General features: G+C 41.0%; 1 protein-coding gene across 1 annotated transcript in view; it reads left to right on the top strand.

Annotated features, from left to right (window-relative positions):
- LOC110502475 (E3 ubiquitin-protein ligase NEURL1) overlaps positions 1-9,200 on the top strand; it is a 72,758-nt gene extending 63,558 nt beyond the window's left edge. Inside the window, exons 5-6 of the mRNA XM_021580511.3 lie at positions 6,186-6,365; positions 6,839-9,200. Coding sequence (XP_021436186.3) covers positions 6,186-6,365; positions 6,839-7,083 — 425 coding nt within the window. The 3' untranslated portion in view covers positions 7,084-9,200. The remainder of the gene's footprint in view (positions 1-6,185; positions 6,366-6,838) is intronic.
- Positions 9,201-16,456: the final 7,256 nt, after the last annotated feature.

The raw sequence follows: 16,456 nt of genomic DNA, 5'->3' as shown, positions 1-16,456 counted from the left end.
TGCAAAACTCATCAGACTGATGCGAAATCTTCATACTGGCTGTATTTCTGCCTGCTTGAACTGTGAATATGTCTGTGTGCATGCAGGAATACACAGGCACACACACACACACCACAAATGACCGTACACACTCATTCCCTAGCTGTAAGTCCTCTCAGGTGCAGACTAACACATCATGCCCAGTCTTTACACACCATGACAAGCTTAGATAGATGAGGAGGCCTTAGGGGGGAAAACCTGAATACAACTCCCACTTTTTGGTATTGAGGTGCCAGTCCCATGTATCAGAGGCAACAGGGTGATTATAGGACCAACCCATGATAAATAAACACTAGAATAACATGTCATAAATAATGGCTGGCAGGGAAGGGTGCTGTTGCAAATGGGGAATTAATGACAAGATGCATGTGGAGATTTGCGCTCACATTTGCAGTGATTCTCCTGTTTGTAAGTGGATTTTAGGGCCTGGAATTTAAGTAAACTACAATGTTCTACACAGAGAAATTAGGGGGGAAAAGTATTACTTTGAAGATGTTTTACAGGTTGAAAGAAATCAGAACTCTTAAGATGTAGGCCTACATATTTTTCTGGTTTGCAAGCATGTTTAGTACTAGATGTTCATGGCTTTGATACTCTGTAGGAATACTTTTTTTTACAGAGCCTTGCGTCTTTAGGCAATTTATTATTTTGATATGAACATTTCTATATTGCAGAAAACAGCTTGTAAGCACAGATGCGTGTGTGTGTGCTCTATTGTTTTGTTAATAAGCTCTGTTGAGGCCAGGTTATTTGTCATAATGTCCTGAACAACCTGTTCCCCTGGTAGGCTTTGTTTTCTGACCAATTTGTTGTTGAGAATGATTGTGTTTCAATTTGTTTAACTATGTTAGCATAGTGTTTGAGAACAGGTCTTCAAAGACAAATTAAACAAGAAATGTGAAGGAACTAATGGAACTGCTTTGAAATTGCGAGGTAATTTGTCTCCTATCTTTTCCACTCTCCTCTCCTGGGTTGAGTGGGTTATTTCTGTTCTGCGTGGGCCCAGCAGCAGCGTCAGACAGTGTCATCATCCATCGGGGGGGGGGGGGCTCCGCTAGCTGCTTATGATTCCTTCCATATGCATTATGAAAATATAATTGCATCTCGCATTCAGACATCACGGTTTTCACCCACGTCTTACTCTCCTAACGGTGGCCGCCACTCTCTATCTCCTCTCTCTTTCTCTACCTCTTCTTTCTTTCTTTCTTTCTCTCTCCACTCTTATGACTCTGACATCACCACCTCTGAAAGTGGCTCTTGTCCATGGTCGTGTGTTGTTGGATCTGTGAAATGAAGCAGATGGGAGTTCATCACTTTTGCATGATCATGGCGTGTGAATACCTTCATTTTTTCTTGTTTGTATGAGCTCCAAAAGAGTACTTATTTATCTTCATTCCCATTGCAGCTCCACACACACATGCTACTATACATTCATGATAATGAAATCATGGTGTACTGTAAGTACAGTGGCAAACTTCAGATAAGATATAATGCCATTTAGCACACACTATTATCAAATTGACTTAGTCATGGTTTACATATGGGTGGTCCCGGGAATCGAACCTACTATCCTGGCATTGTAAGAACCCTGCTCTACCAACTGAGGTCTGATAAGGTTGTGGTGAAAGGCGCTGTGCATACACTACATCATTGTTACCCAACTCCAGTCCTTGAGTACCCCCAAAAGCACATTTTTGTTGTTGCCCCAAACAAACTGACCTGACTCAACTCATTGAGGGCTTGAGGATTAGTTGACCAGTTGAAAAAGGTGTGCTTTCCCAGGGCTACAACAAAACTGTACTGTTGGGGGTACTCAAGGACTGGAGTTGGGAAACACTGAACCACAGTAGATTTACCTGGGGCCACATGCAGACATCCCAGGCTGCATTGCATACTCCTAGGCCTTCAGATGTTGTCCATTCCAGATAGAGGGGCCAGGAATGCATTCATACGATGGCAGGATCTGAACCCTGTCCTGGATGAAAGGGTTTAGGAATACACATGAAGGGTATCTTTCTGTATGAGCTCCTATTAGAGGTGACCAGGATGTTACCAGACAGCTGTGCAGCCGGTCTGTCACACAGGTCACGTTAAGTAGATAATGATCATATGAGGACGCTTGCAAGCAAACTTGTGTAATTATAGTACTCTACCACAATGTCACTGAACTTGTTGCTAGTAATGCTAGTGATGTATGTGGTTCACACGTTTTAAAGAAGATACTGTATATATGCAAGCTTTACATTGATCCACTTGAAACCAAACATGTTTGAGTGTAACCTTGGTTGATACATAACAATAAACAAGTGCTTGACTTGAACTGAAATAGGTGCCGGCATTCTTGTTGGGTGCCTGTACTGTTTGTATTTAGGTGCAGGAGCTCCACAATAATTTTGATATAATATTCTATGTGGATTGAAACTGAGACCCCGCCAGTAAGGGTGGTCCAACTAGATAGAGATGGGAACGTATAGGGGCGCCCCCTTGTCAAGGCTCTATTGTATCAGAGTCACTCAGTTTTAGACTAGATTATGTACATTATTGTCATAGCAATAGGGTTCACGAGAATGTGTTTCAAACTTTCTTTAAAAAAAATGGCCGGTCTCATTGAGTGAAGTACAGCTGTTGCGGTTCTTTTTCACCTTCGGGAGTGAGGTCAGGTATCTATTCCATTTCAGGGAGACTTAGGGTACGGGATATAAAAATAGGGAACAAATGGGGTAATGTGTGGGTTGTGTATGCTTACTGCTTGCAAACTGACGGTGTTGTTTCATTTGGCACATAAGTGATACCAGTGTAAGAGGAGTTTTATGGCAGACATTATGTTTAAACAGGTTTCTAAATTAAAACATCTTATTGGTGGTACTGTTGCCCTCACCATAAAATGATATAATTGGGCCTATATGGATTTCAGGCTCATTTTGTGTCCTATAAACTCTTTGTTTATTATAAAAGGCTAAAATGTTGATACAAAAACATGTCATTGAAATTACAGTCGTTTGTGGAATATTAAGTTTCTACATTGTGTAAAAGCACTACCTATTTAGATGCATTACATTGAAAATTGTACACTGTCTCCTTAAGAGAGTTCAGTTCATCGCTATGATAAGGTCATTGATTTCCTGAAGAAGCTATCCCCACACTGTTCATTCTGTACTGTCTTTGCTATCCCTTTTCCTTTCTTTCTTTTCCCCTAAACATTTGGTTATACTGGTACTCGAGTAACCAGGTTGTTAGTTAGCGAATAATGTTACATGACTGAACAAGGTGTAAACAAATGCCTGTGAGTGGTTTTGGAACAGCCCGTGAAATGGTTTATGAATGTAAGAAATAAGAAAAACATTTCAACAGTTTGTGCTAGAAACAATCAGTTTTCGCTGTATTAATGGTGCAACCATGACAGTAATGAATCTGTACTTCACTTTTATATTTTTTATCTTTATAGGTCACTCAAAAACAATAGTACAATGAAGCCTACTCATTACAAAAATTATTACCTGGCTGATTATTTTTGTAGATGCACGGTGATCCCAAAATAAAATATCGGGTCGGACAGTATAGTATTTCGTAGCATAGACAACCAAAATGGTTGCACTTTAGAGCCCTGTGTGTAAACCCCCAAAAATTGTGCCATTAAGATATAGTCCACTAGGTCTGTGGATTTGGAAATGTCATAGCTATTCTGCTCTGATGCCAATAGGAGGGCTGATGCCAAATAGGGCTGCCGGTGCTGCTGTTCAGAATGGATGGATATGGCACAGGACAGACACTGCCATGGCCAGTGGGATTGCAAATGTGGTGGTGGTGGGGGGGGGGGGGCACTTCTTGGTGAGACTACAATACCTCAAGGGCTCCTGATTCACTTATAGATGCACGCAAATGCAAACATACATACTGTAGACTGGGGTCCGGGGACACAACTGATTGGCTCAAACTGACAACTCAACTGATTGGCTCAAACGCATGAAGAAGGAAAAAAATTTAAGTAACTTTTAACAAGGCACATCTGTTCATTGAAATGCATTCCAGGTGAACCTCATGAAGCTGGTTGAGAGAATGCCAAGAGTGCAAGGCTGTCATCAAGGCAAAGGGTGGCTATTTTGAAGAATCTCAAATATAAAATGTATTTTGATTTGTTAAACACTTTTGTGGTTACTACATGATTCCATGTGTGTTATTTCATTGTTTTGATGTCTTCACTGTTATTCTAAAATGTAGAAAATAGTGAATAAAGAAAAAACATATTTGACAGGTACTGTATACATAAACAAACAACTTTAGAGGGGGCCATACAATGCAATGTGATATAATTAATCTGCATATAGCCAACAGACTATCAGAGATTATCATGAAATAGACACAAATTACTTATTCCAATTTGTGTCTACCACAACATTTCTTCATAACACATTTGTGTCCAGTACACGACTTTCTTGATGTGGCTAACGTTAGCTAGGTGGTTAATGTTAGCTAGGCTAGGGGTTAAGGTTAGGGGTTAAAGTTCTGTATGAGAGTCAGGGGTCAGTCTGATTTATGGAGATATACAGTTGATCTCGGAAGTTTCTATACACCTTATCCAAATACATTTAATCTCAGTTTTTCACAATTCCTGACATGTAATTCCAGTGAAAATTCTCTGTTTTAGGTCAGTTAGGATCGCCACTTTATTTTAAGAATGTGAAATGTCAGAATAATAGTAGATAGAATGATTTATTTCAGCTGTTATTTCTTTCATCACATTCCCAGTGGGTCAGAAGTCTACATACACTCAAATATTATTTGGTAGCATTGCCTTTAAATTGTTTAACTTGGGTCAAACGTTTCGGGTAGCCGTCCACAAGCTTCCCACAATAGTTGGGTGAATTTTGGCCCATTCCTCCTGACAGAGCTGGTGTAACTGAGTCAGGTTTGTAGGCCTCCTTGCTCGCACACGCTTTTTCAGTTCTGCCCACACATTTTCTATAGGATTGAGGTCAGGGCTTTGTGATGGCCACTCCAATACCTTGACTTTGTTGTCCTTATTAAGCAATTTTGTGTACAACTTTGGAAGTATGCTTGGGGTCATTGTTCATTTGGAAGACTCATTTGCAACCAAGCGTTAACTTCCTGACTGATGTCTTGAGATGTTGCTTCAATATATCCACATCATTTTCCTTCCTCATGAGCCATCTAAAATGCCTTAAGGACAACAAAGTCAAGGTATTGGAGTTGCCATCACAAAACCCTGACCTCAATCCTGTAGAACATTTGTGGACGGAACTGAAAAAATGTGTGCAGCAAGGAGGCCTACAAACCTGACTCTGTTACACCAGCTCTGGAATAGGCCAGAATTCACCCAACTTATTGTGGGAAGCTTGTGGAAGGCTACCCAAAACATTTGACCCAAGTTAAACAATTTAAGGCAACGCTACCAAATACTAATTGGGTGTATGTAAACTTCTGACCCACTAGGAATGTGATGAAAGAAATCAACTCTGAAATAAATCATTCTCTCTACCATTATTTTGACATTTCACAGACTTAAAATAAACTGGTGATCCTAACTGACCTAAAAAATGATTTTTTAAATGTCAAGAGTTGTAAAAAACGGAGTTTAAATGTATTTGGCTTAGGTGTATGTAAACTTCCGTCTTCAACTGTAAATAGAACATATAAAAAAACATAAATGGATAGCACACAATCATAGATTGTATGCTATCCATTTATCCATGTATCCTCTGGCATGCGCTGTCAACTGTGGGACCTTATTTAGATAGTTGTGTGCCTTTCCAAATCATGTCCCATCAATGGAACTTACCACGGATGGACTCCAATCAAGTTGTAGAAACATCTCAAGGTTGATTAATGGAAACAGGATGCACCTGAGCTAAATGTTGAGTCTCATAGGAAAGGGGCGGAATTCTAAAAAAAATATATTCATACTGTTTTTGTTTTATAAGTATGCAAAAAAGTCTAAACCTATTTTTACTTTATCATTATGGGGTATTGTGTATAGATTGAGGATTTTTATTTATTGAATAAAACATTTTACAAGCCTGTAACGTAGCAAAATGTGGAAAAGGGAAGGGGTCTGAATACTTTCTGAATGCACTGTACATGAGTTCAGAGCAGTTTGTATGTGACACAGTGCTTCTCTGTGCCCTCAGGCTCGTCTTTGAATGCAGACCCTCAGGTGCCATCAATTCCCAGCTCCCCCTTCTGCAACCCTAACACCCCAACACTGCGCTGCAGCGACAGCTCCGAGCCCAACCTCAACTCCAACCTGAACATCAACCTCAACACCATTCTCAATGCCAGCTTCCCACCAGCCTTCAGCAGCTCCACAGGTGAACCCTCTTTCCATTACTACCTTCTCACTCACCAGGTTAGATGTTATCCCAGTGTTTTATCTCTCTCTATTTTTTTCTCTTCTTCCTCCTCTCTATCTCTTGCTGTATATCATTTACCACCTTTGTTTATGGCAGCAATGTGACCAAGAAGGGCAACATTAGCTGCATTTAACGTATTTGTTGAGTTTCTTTTGACCGCGATAGGCTGGAAATGTGATATGTATAATTCCCCAAAGGTCACACAGCAACCTGATACCTGTTATTATAGTTTAGTCCCTCTCAAAAGGAACAACATGAGTTATACTGACTCAATATCCTGCAAAGTGTAAACATAGAAGATATCTTTTCAGAGAAGATGCAGTATAATTAGTCCGAAATTGAAAAACGCCTACTAGGAGAAGTACAGTTTCCAAGCTATACGGTATGACAATTATCCACCTAACACTAAAACCTATCCCATTGTCTCCCAGGTACAACTCGCAGCTCTCCATTCTCCAGCCACCCAGAATCCTCCACTTTCCAAGTGTGCTCGGGCTCTTGGAGTGACGAGTGCACCATCTGTTATGAGAACGTAGTGGACACGGTGCTGTACGCCTGTGGTCACATGTGTCTCTGCTACGCCTGTGGCCTCAAACTGAAGAAGATGGCCAACGCCTGCTGTCCGATCTGCAGGAGGACTATCAAAGACATTATAAAGACCTACCGGAGCACGTAGGATCGGCCTGGCTGTGTAACACAGTGGCTTATTCACCGAGATCAAAGAAAACATTGAGGCCTATCAGTGCATGTAGGGCTGACCTGTCTGTGTCACCTATGGCTCAGCTACAGGAGGTTTTTCATCAAAGACCACCAGAGACATATTGTAATTCAGTCTTATTGGAGCATGTAGGTTTGGCCGGTCTCAGTATGGCTCAGCAACACTGAGATTCAGCATCATCCAGTTGGCCCGTCAAAGATATCAGAAAAACATGTTGGGGCATAAAGGGCTGGCATTTCACCATGACCTGTCTACTGTACAGTGGAGGCTGCTGAGAGGCAGACTGCTTATACTAATGGCTGGAATGGAGTAAATGGAATGACATCAATTGGGGAGCTTGGGCTTGTGGTAATGTTATGGAAACCATTTGTATGATGTATTTGATACCACTCCACCTATTCTGCTCCAGCCATTACCACCATCCTGTCCTCCCCAATTAAGTTACCATCAACCTCCTGTTCTACTGTACCAGGTATGTGATAGACCATTAAAGATATTATAACGATACACAGGAAGAGGCCATGCTGGCTTCCACTGTGTCACTATATCCCAGATACTGGATTGGACTCCGCAACCATGGAAGTGGACTTAACCAGGAGGGATCTGGCTCACTCACTGCAAAACAATCATCTTCTACCCCACTGGTGGTGGACAGTGATGCATGTTTTGTTGTTTTGGCTCTGTACTCCAGGATTTTAAATGATACACTGACTGTTAGGTTTCTGGTGTAGACTTGTCAGCTTTAATTTGAGGGTATTTTCATCCATATCGGGTGAACTGTTTAGAAATTACAACACTTTTTGCACATAGTCCCCCCATTTTAGGGGACCAGTAAGTCTAGGGACAAATTCACTTATGTGTATTGAAGTAGCAAAAAGTCAAGTATTCGGTGCCATATTCATAGCAAGCAATGACTACATCAAGCTTGTGACTCTACACATTTGTTGGATGCATTTTCTCTTTGTTCAGGTTGTTTCAGATTATTGTGTGCCCAATATAAATGAATGGTAAATAATTTGTGTCATTTTGGAGTCAATTTTTATTGTAAAAAATAATATAATGTTTCTTAACACTTAAAGGTAACCTTGTAAAGGTAACCTTGTCCCCAGGATAATTGCTAGAGAGCCAGCTGTTGGAGGAGATTATGGTAAAGGAAACAGGATATCTTTGTCACATTTTGTCTCTTTAGTTAGAAAGTCTCTCTGATATTTTGCCTTCATACTGTGTTTTTGCTGTTTACACAGGAAACTGTATTCACACATGTGGAGGTCAAGGATCTAGCTACAGATGCTGGTTATTGTTGCACAGTATGTGAGCTTTAGACTTGCATTGCAATCATTTAAAACAAACTATTTATCTAATCATTAAGTTTTCATACTAATACAGTGTTTTTAATCTATAATGTTTCAAAGACAACAATGGTCAGGTACAAGCCACTTTTCAGGTTCATAAAACAAGGTTGAATTATATGTACATTTTCTTAAATGTGTTTTTTCATGGTGTCAAAATGTGCCATCTCATCCCTCTGTTACGGAAACTGCTCAAGGGAACTATGTTAGTTTGAATATTATAGAAGAGTATTCGTGTGTGCCTTTTGGAGAAGAGAACTTTGATCAGTTACAACACTGAAATGTTCAGGCAAATGAATATTCAGGTGCATATTTATCCCAGTTCACTTTTACATAGGAATGAAGACTTGCGTCCAATCACACATCCCATCTATTGATGTAAAAAAAAATATGGTGTTTTCAAGCCAACATTTGAGTGTGTGTAATATGTACTCTATGTATGAAGTTATTCAGCGCTATTAATAGAAACTGTTTAACACAAGCCTCTGTCATTGTATTGTATAATACTGGATTAATCTTGCGCTTGAGAAGTGGTTTGCCTTGACTTTTCTACTGGTTCAGTTTTTCTGACCAAATTAGGACATACAGAGATCAACCATGATACATGTTAACAGAGACAATTATAATAATTGTATGATAATTATTTATTTTTTCAATCATATGAATTATCACTGTGTTTGTTCTTTTGACATCCTGTACAGCACAATACAAAGTGTACAAGTCTTTTTCTATTGTTTAATTTCCACTGACCTACTAGTGTGGGTTGAAATAGGATTTTCCATAGCCGAACATTACTTTTTATCCAAGTCGCACCCAAAGACACTTAAATATAAATTTTTCATCCTCTCAAACTTTAGAAATGTTCAATCTTATATTGCAACATTGTGTTGTTTTACTGAAACACGGACATAACGCACCTCGCTTCATCCCATTCTTTTATTTTCAATATCTATAATCATAAAATGGGACCAAATATTTAAAGGTACAGACACATGAGACAGGGTAGAAGTATTGCTTTTTGAAGCAAAAATCAGGTCATTGGTCTTTACTACTTTTAATTTGTTATCATTTTGTCAAAACATCACTCTGTGTAAAATAATGAATAATAAAATAATAATTTTCTGACTTGCAACATTATGTTCACTGTGTGAGTCAGATGGACATGACTTTAACACCTCAAACTTTAAGTTAAAGTAGTTCCAAGCAAATTCTAATTTGCCTACACATTACACATACAGTACGCATGAAATAATATGCATCATAAGTCGCTATAGCTACAGTGGGGCAACAAAAATATTTAGTCAGCCACCAATTGTGCAAGTTCTCCCACTTAAAAAGATGAGAGAGGCCATAGTGGAGTGTGACTGTTTGAGGTTGTGGACAGGTGTTATTTTCTAGATTTGTTTTTCTCATTTTGTCTGTCATAGTTGAAGTGTACCTATGATGAAAATTACAGGCCTCTCTCATCTTTTTAAGTGGGAGAACTTGCACAATTGGTTTCTGACTAAATACATTTTTGCCCCACTGTATATTAGCAATGTCAGTTTGTCAACTTACTTGTCATGGTTATTACACTTGCAGGGATGCTGAGGTTTGCTAATCCATTAGTAGACAAGTTAGATATGATTGTACCAAAGCTTCGTTTTCATAACTGCTGGTTACATCTCTAATGTAATGTGTTGAGTGCAATCTACAATGTAGAGTTTTGTTAATAGTGATTCATATCTACACCTTCCTTGCTTTTAAACATTAAAATAGATCCGCAACATTAGGGCAATGCTCCAAAAATATAAATAACATCCATACACAATCATGCTGCACAGTAGTATTCTGGTCTTCAGTCTGTGCATGTGAAATACAAAGCAGAGCGCTACAGTAAACAGTCATAACTCACACAGAGACTGTTTAGAGCGGAGGCATGTAGACCTGGCCAGAGTGAACATCATCTGTTATTTACTACCATGCCTTAGCTAGGTTGGCTGCACTAGTGTTTTATACTGCAGTCTAATATGCATAAATAAAGCCTGTGATGGCTGGAAATGAAACAAGCAGCGGCAACCATTTTTCATGGACCAAGTTTCTCAAAAGTGAGGGGAGACACAGCCACCGTGTGTAAAACTGACATGGACACAGTATATCTTTCTTTTCTACATACAGACTTTCCATTTAGACCTCTGAATGAACCTGCCGGTAAGGGTTTTGATGGCAGACATCTGAGTATTATTCTGATTTTTTTAACCCACCCTTTGGGTGCGGTTGTTGGTGAATTGAAGTAAACTGAATTGATATTGTTTCACTATCAAACACTTATCAAAGCTGTGCGCTTTTGGTTCAGTGTAATTGTTGGACATTTGAGCTAAAAAAATCTAGTAGTCTCCAAAGGTGTATTTCATTAGCATGTCCTTGTCCGGTATGTAAAGCTGTTGTCAATTCCAGGTTCATAGCTCTCTTAAAATAATTATGTTGATATCAAAATTCTGTATCAAACAAGTAAGCCATAATCTAATGGTATAGTGTTGAAGCAAGGTTTTGAGAATTACATTTGGACTGAGCTGTTCTGGAGTGCTTATGCTGCCCCCTTGAGGATATAGGATTGTAACAATCAATCAAATGTATTTATATAGCCCTTCTTACATCAGCTGATGTCACAAAGTGCTGTACAGAAACCCAGACTACAACCTCAAACAGCAAGCAATGCAGGTGTAGAAGCACGGTGGCTAGGAAAAACTCCCTAGAAAGGCCAGGACCTAGGAAGAAACCTAGAGAGAAACCAGGCTATGAGTGGTGGCCAGTCCTCTTCTGGCTGTGCCGGGTGGAGATTATAACAGAACATGGCCTAGATGTTCAAATGTTCATAGATGACCAGCAGGGTCAAATAATAATAATCACAGTGGTTGTCGAGGGTGCAACTGGTCAGCACCTCAGGATTAAATATCAGTTGGCTTTTCATAGCCGATCATTCAGAGTTTCTCTACCGTTCTTGCTGTCTCTAGAGAGTTGAAAACAGCAGGTCTGGGGCAGGTAGAACGTCCAGTAAACAGGTCAGGGTTCCATAGCCGCAGGCAGAACAGCTGAAACTGGAGCAGCAGCACTGCCTGGGGACAGCAAGGAGTCATCAGGCCAGGTAGTCCTGACACTGTGGTCCCGTCCGACGATACCCCCGAACAGGGCCACCCAGGCAGGATATAACCCCACCCATTTTTCCAAAGCACAGCCCCCACACCACTAGAGTGATATCTTCAACCACCAACTTACCATCCTGAGACAAGGCCGATTATAGCCCACAAATGTCTCCGCCATGGTACAACCCGCCACGCCAACCCGGACAGGAAGATCCGCCACGCCAACCCGAACAGGAAGATCACGTCAGTGACTCAACCCACTCAAGTGACACACCCCTCCGAGGGACGGCATGGAAGAGTACCAGTAAGCCAGTGACTCAGCCCCTGTAATAGGGTTAGAGTCAAAGAATCGCAATAGAGAGAGGGGAACCGGCCAGGCAGAGACAGGAAGGGTAGTTTGTTGCTCCAGTGCCTTTCCTTTCACCTTCACACTCTTGGGCCAGACTACACTCAATCATAGGACCTACTGAAGAGATTAGTATTCAATAAAGACAAAGGTTGAGACCGAGTCTACGTTTCTCACATGGGTAGGCAGACCATTCCATAAAAATGGAGCTCTATAGGAGAAAGCCCTGCCTCCAGCTGTTTGCTTAGATATTCTAGGGACAATTAGGAGGCCTGCATCTTGTGACCGTAGCGTACGTGTAGGTATGTATGGCAGGACCAAATCGGAAAGATAGGTAGGAGCAAGCCCATGTAATGCTTTGTAGGTTAGCAGTAAAACCTTGAAATCAGCCCTTGCCTTAACAGGAAGCCAGTGTAGAGAGGCTAGCACTGGAGTAATATGATCAAATTTTTTTGGTTCTAGTCAAGATTCTAGCAGCCGTGTTTAGCACGAACTGAAGTTTATTTTGTGCTTTATCCGGGTAGCCGGAAAGTAGAGCATTGCAGTGGTCTAACCTAGAAGTGACAAAAGCATGAATTAATTTTTCTGCATCCTTTTTGGGCAGAAAGTCTCTTATTTGTGCAATGTTCGTCAAAAGAGAGGGCAGGGTCCACAGTAACGCCGACTGCATCTAGGGTATGGCGTAAGGTTAAATTGAGTACCTCGGTTAGGTGGTTAACTGATTTTTGTACTCTGACATCCTTGGGTAGGAGGAGGGAGTCTGGAAGGGCATCTAGGAATCTTTGCGTTGTCCGAGAATTTATATCACGACTTTTGATGATCCTTGGTTGGGGTCTGAGCAGATTATTTGTTGATATTGCAAACGTAATAAAATTATGGTTCGATAGTCCAGGATTATGAGGAAAAACATTAAGATCCACAACATTTATTCCACAGGACAAAACTACGTCCAGAGTATGACTGTGGCAGTGAGTAGGTCGGGAGACATGCTGGACAAAAGCCACTGAGTCGATGATGGCTCCAAAAGCCTTTTGGAGTGGGTCTGTGGACTTTTCCATGTGAATATTAAAGTCACCAAAAATATGAATATTATCTGCCATGACTACAAGGTCCAATAGGAATTCAGGGATACATTAAGGAACGCTGTATATGACCCAGGAGACTAGTAAACAGTAGCTATAAAAAGTGATTGAGTAGGCTTCATAGATTTTATGACTAGAAGACAAGACATAAACGTCATTTTTTTTGTAAATTGAAATTTGCTATCATAATTGTTAGCAACACCTCCCCCTTTGCGGGATGCGCAGGGGATATGGTCACTAGTGTAACCAGGAGGAGAGGCCTCATTTAACACAGTAAATTCATCAGGCTTAAGCCATGTTTCAGTCAGGCCAATCACGTCAAGATTGTGATCAGTGATTCGTTCATTGACTATAACTGCCTTGGAAGTGAGGGATCTAACATTAAGTAACCCTATTTTGAGATGTGAGATATCACAATCTCTTTCAATAATGGCAGGAATAGAGGAGGTCTTTATTCCAGTGAGATTGCTAAGGAGAACACCGCCATATTTAGTTTTGCCCAACCTAGGTCAAGGCACAGACACGGACTCAATGGGGAAAGCTGAGCTGACTACACTGACTATGCCAGTGGCAGACTCCACTAAGCTGGCCGGCTAGCTAACAGCCTGCTGCCTGGCCTGCACCCTATCTCATTGTGGAGCTATGGGAGTTAGAGCCCTGTCTATGTTTGTAGAAAAGATGAGAGCACCCCTCCAGCTAGGATAGAGTCTGTCACTCCTCAACAGGCCAGGCTTGGTCTTGTTTGTGGGTGAGTCCCAGAAAGAGGGACAATTATCTACAAATTCTATTTTTTGGGAGGGGCAGAAAACAGTTTCCAACCAACGATTGAGTTGTCAGACTCTGCTGTAGAGCTCATCACTCCCCCTAACTGGGAGGGGGCCAGAGACAATTACTTGATACTGACACATCTTTTTAGCTGATTTACACGCTGAAACTATTTTGCGCTTGGTGACCTCTGACTGTTTCATCCTAACACCGTTGGAGCCGATGTGGATAACAATATCCCTATACTCTCTACACTCGCCAGTTTTAGCTTTAGCCAGCACCATCTTTAGCCTTAACGTCGGTAGCCCTGCCCCCTGGTAAGCAGTGTATGATTGCTGGATGATTTGTTTTAAGTCTAATACTGCGGGTAATGGAGTCACCAATGACTAGGGTTTTCAATTTGTCAGAGCTAATGGTGGGAGGCTCCACATGGTTTACTTGGTCTGTGGAGGCATTAGGTATCCTATTAGGTACGATTCTGATAACCTCAGTAAAAATGTTCTCAGTTTACAGCTAGTGATCGGGGGAAAACATATTTTGTAGCGCTAGTTGGCTGCACCTGCGCCAAAACCTCTGTATTTCTTAGCTTGTGCTCAATCTTCTTTTTAAATAGTGAGCCAACATGTTTTCAGCACTTCTATTTCCATGACTGATCAAAACGTATTTCTCATGGCTCTCTCTCATCTCTATGCAGCAGACATACTGCAGATTGAGCAAAGGTTTTGAATATTGAAAATCGGCAAAACTTATCAGTGTCTTCGGAAAGCATTCAGGCTCCTTGACTTTTTCCAAATGTTTTTATGTTACAGACTTATTCTAAAATGTATTAAATAATGTTTTGCCTCATCAATCTATACACAATACCCCATAATGCCAAAGCAAAACATATATTTTTTTTTTTTACAATTTTAGTAAATTAAAATAATTAAAATAAAAAAACTGAAATGACATTTACATAAGTATTCAGACCCTTTACTCAGTACTTTGTTGAGACACCTTTGGTAGCGGTTACAGCCTTGAGTCTTCTTGGGTATGACGCTGCAAGCTTGGCACACTGTATTTGGGGAGTTTCTCCCATTATTCTCTGCAGATCCTCTCAAGCGCTGTCAGGTTGGATGGGAGCATCGCTGCACAACTATTTTCAGGTCTCACCAGAGATGTTCAAGTCCAGGCTCTGGCTGGGCCACTCAAGGACAGTCAGAGAGTCAGAGACTTGTCCCGAAGCCATTCCTGCATTGTCTTGGCTGTGTGCTTAGTGTTATTGTCCTGTTGGAAGTTGAACCTCTGCCCCAGTCTGAGGTCCTGAGCACTCTGGAGCAGGTTTTCATCAAGGATCTCTCTGTACTTAGCGCCATTCATTTTTCCTTCGATCCGGACTAGTCTCCCAGTCCCTTCCATATAAAAACATCCCCACATCATGCTGTCAACACCACCGTACCTTCACCGTAGGGATGGTCCCAGGTTTCCTCCAGACATGACGCTTGGAATTCAGGCCAAAAGTTCAATCTTGGTTTCATCAGACCAGAGAATCTTGTTGACTTTTACTGAGGAGTGGCTTCCGTCTGGCCACTCTATCATAAAGTCCTGATTGGTGGAGGGTTGCAGAAATGGTTGTCCTTCTGGAAGGTTCTCCCATCTCCACAGAGGAACTTTGGAGCTCTGTCAGAGTGACCATCGGGTTCTTGGTCACCTCCCTGACTAAGGCCGTTCTCTCCCGATTGCTCAATTTGGCCGGGCAGCCAGCTCAAGGATGAGTCTTGGTGATTCCAAACTTCTTAATTTTAAGAAATGGAGCCCACTGTGTTCTTGGGGACATTCAATGCTGCATAAATGTTTAGGTACCCTGCCAAATAATGCCCAATCAATTGAATTTACCACAGGTGGACTCCAATCAAGTTGAAGAAACATCTCAAGGCTGATCAGTAAAAACAGGATGTACCTGAGCTCAATTTCAAGTCTCATAGCAAAGAGTCTGAATACTTATTTAAATAAAGGTATTTCTGCTTAAAATAAAAACATTGGCAACATTTCACACAGCCAGGACAAGTCTCTGAATGTCCTTGAGTGGCCCAGCCAGAGCCAGGACTTGAACCGAATCGGAAATCTCTTGAGAGACTTGAAGATAGCTGTGCAGCAACCATCCCCATCCAACTTGAAAGAGCTTGAGAGGATCTTCAGATAAGAATGGTAGAAACTCCCCAAATATAGGTGTACCGAGCGTGTAGCGTCATACCCAAGGAGACTCGAGGCTATAATCGCTGCCAAAGGTGCTTCAACAAAGTACTGAGTAAAAATTTGGAATACTTATGTAAATGTGATTTAAAAAAATGTATTTAATCCATTTTAGAATAAAGCTGTAAGGTAACAAAATATGTAAAAGGGAAGGGGTCTGAACTTTTTAATTGCACTGTATATCTTCAAAACTTGATTGCTGACATTTTGGGACTATATCAACAATGGACTAATGAAACAAATACCAAAATGCTGTCATGTTGATGCTAGCAGGCAGGTTAGGTTGCGCTAAGTATCAACAGCCAATCCAGTAGGGTCAATACGAAACTATAGTGAGCTTCGGCTAGTCAACAGCAATGCAATATTATGGAGTAAGCAACAAAAGTTCAGCTCAGAGAGTAATGCACAAGATCAGATTCTTGCAGAAAAATCCAC

The sequence above is a fragment of the Oncorhynchus mykiss genome, chromosome 23 (assembly GCF_057628025.1).
Source record: "Oncorhynchus mykiss isolate SJ-2025 chromosome 23, ASM5762802v1, whole genome shotgun sequence".
Taxonomy (NCBI): Eukaryota; Metazoa; Chordata; class Actinopteri; order Salmoniformes; family Salmonidae; genus Oncorhynchus; species Oncorhynchus mykiss.
The sequence above is the reverse complement of the archived record's forward strand: the minus strand, read 5'-3'. Positions and strand labels throughout refer to the sequence as shown.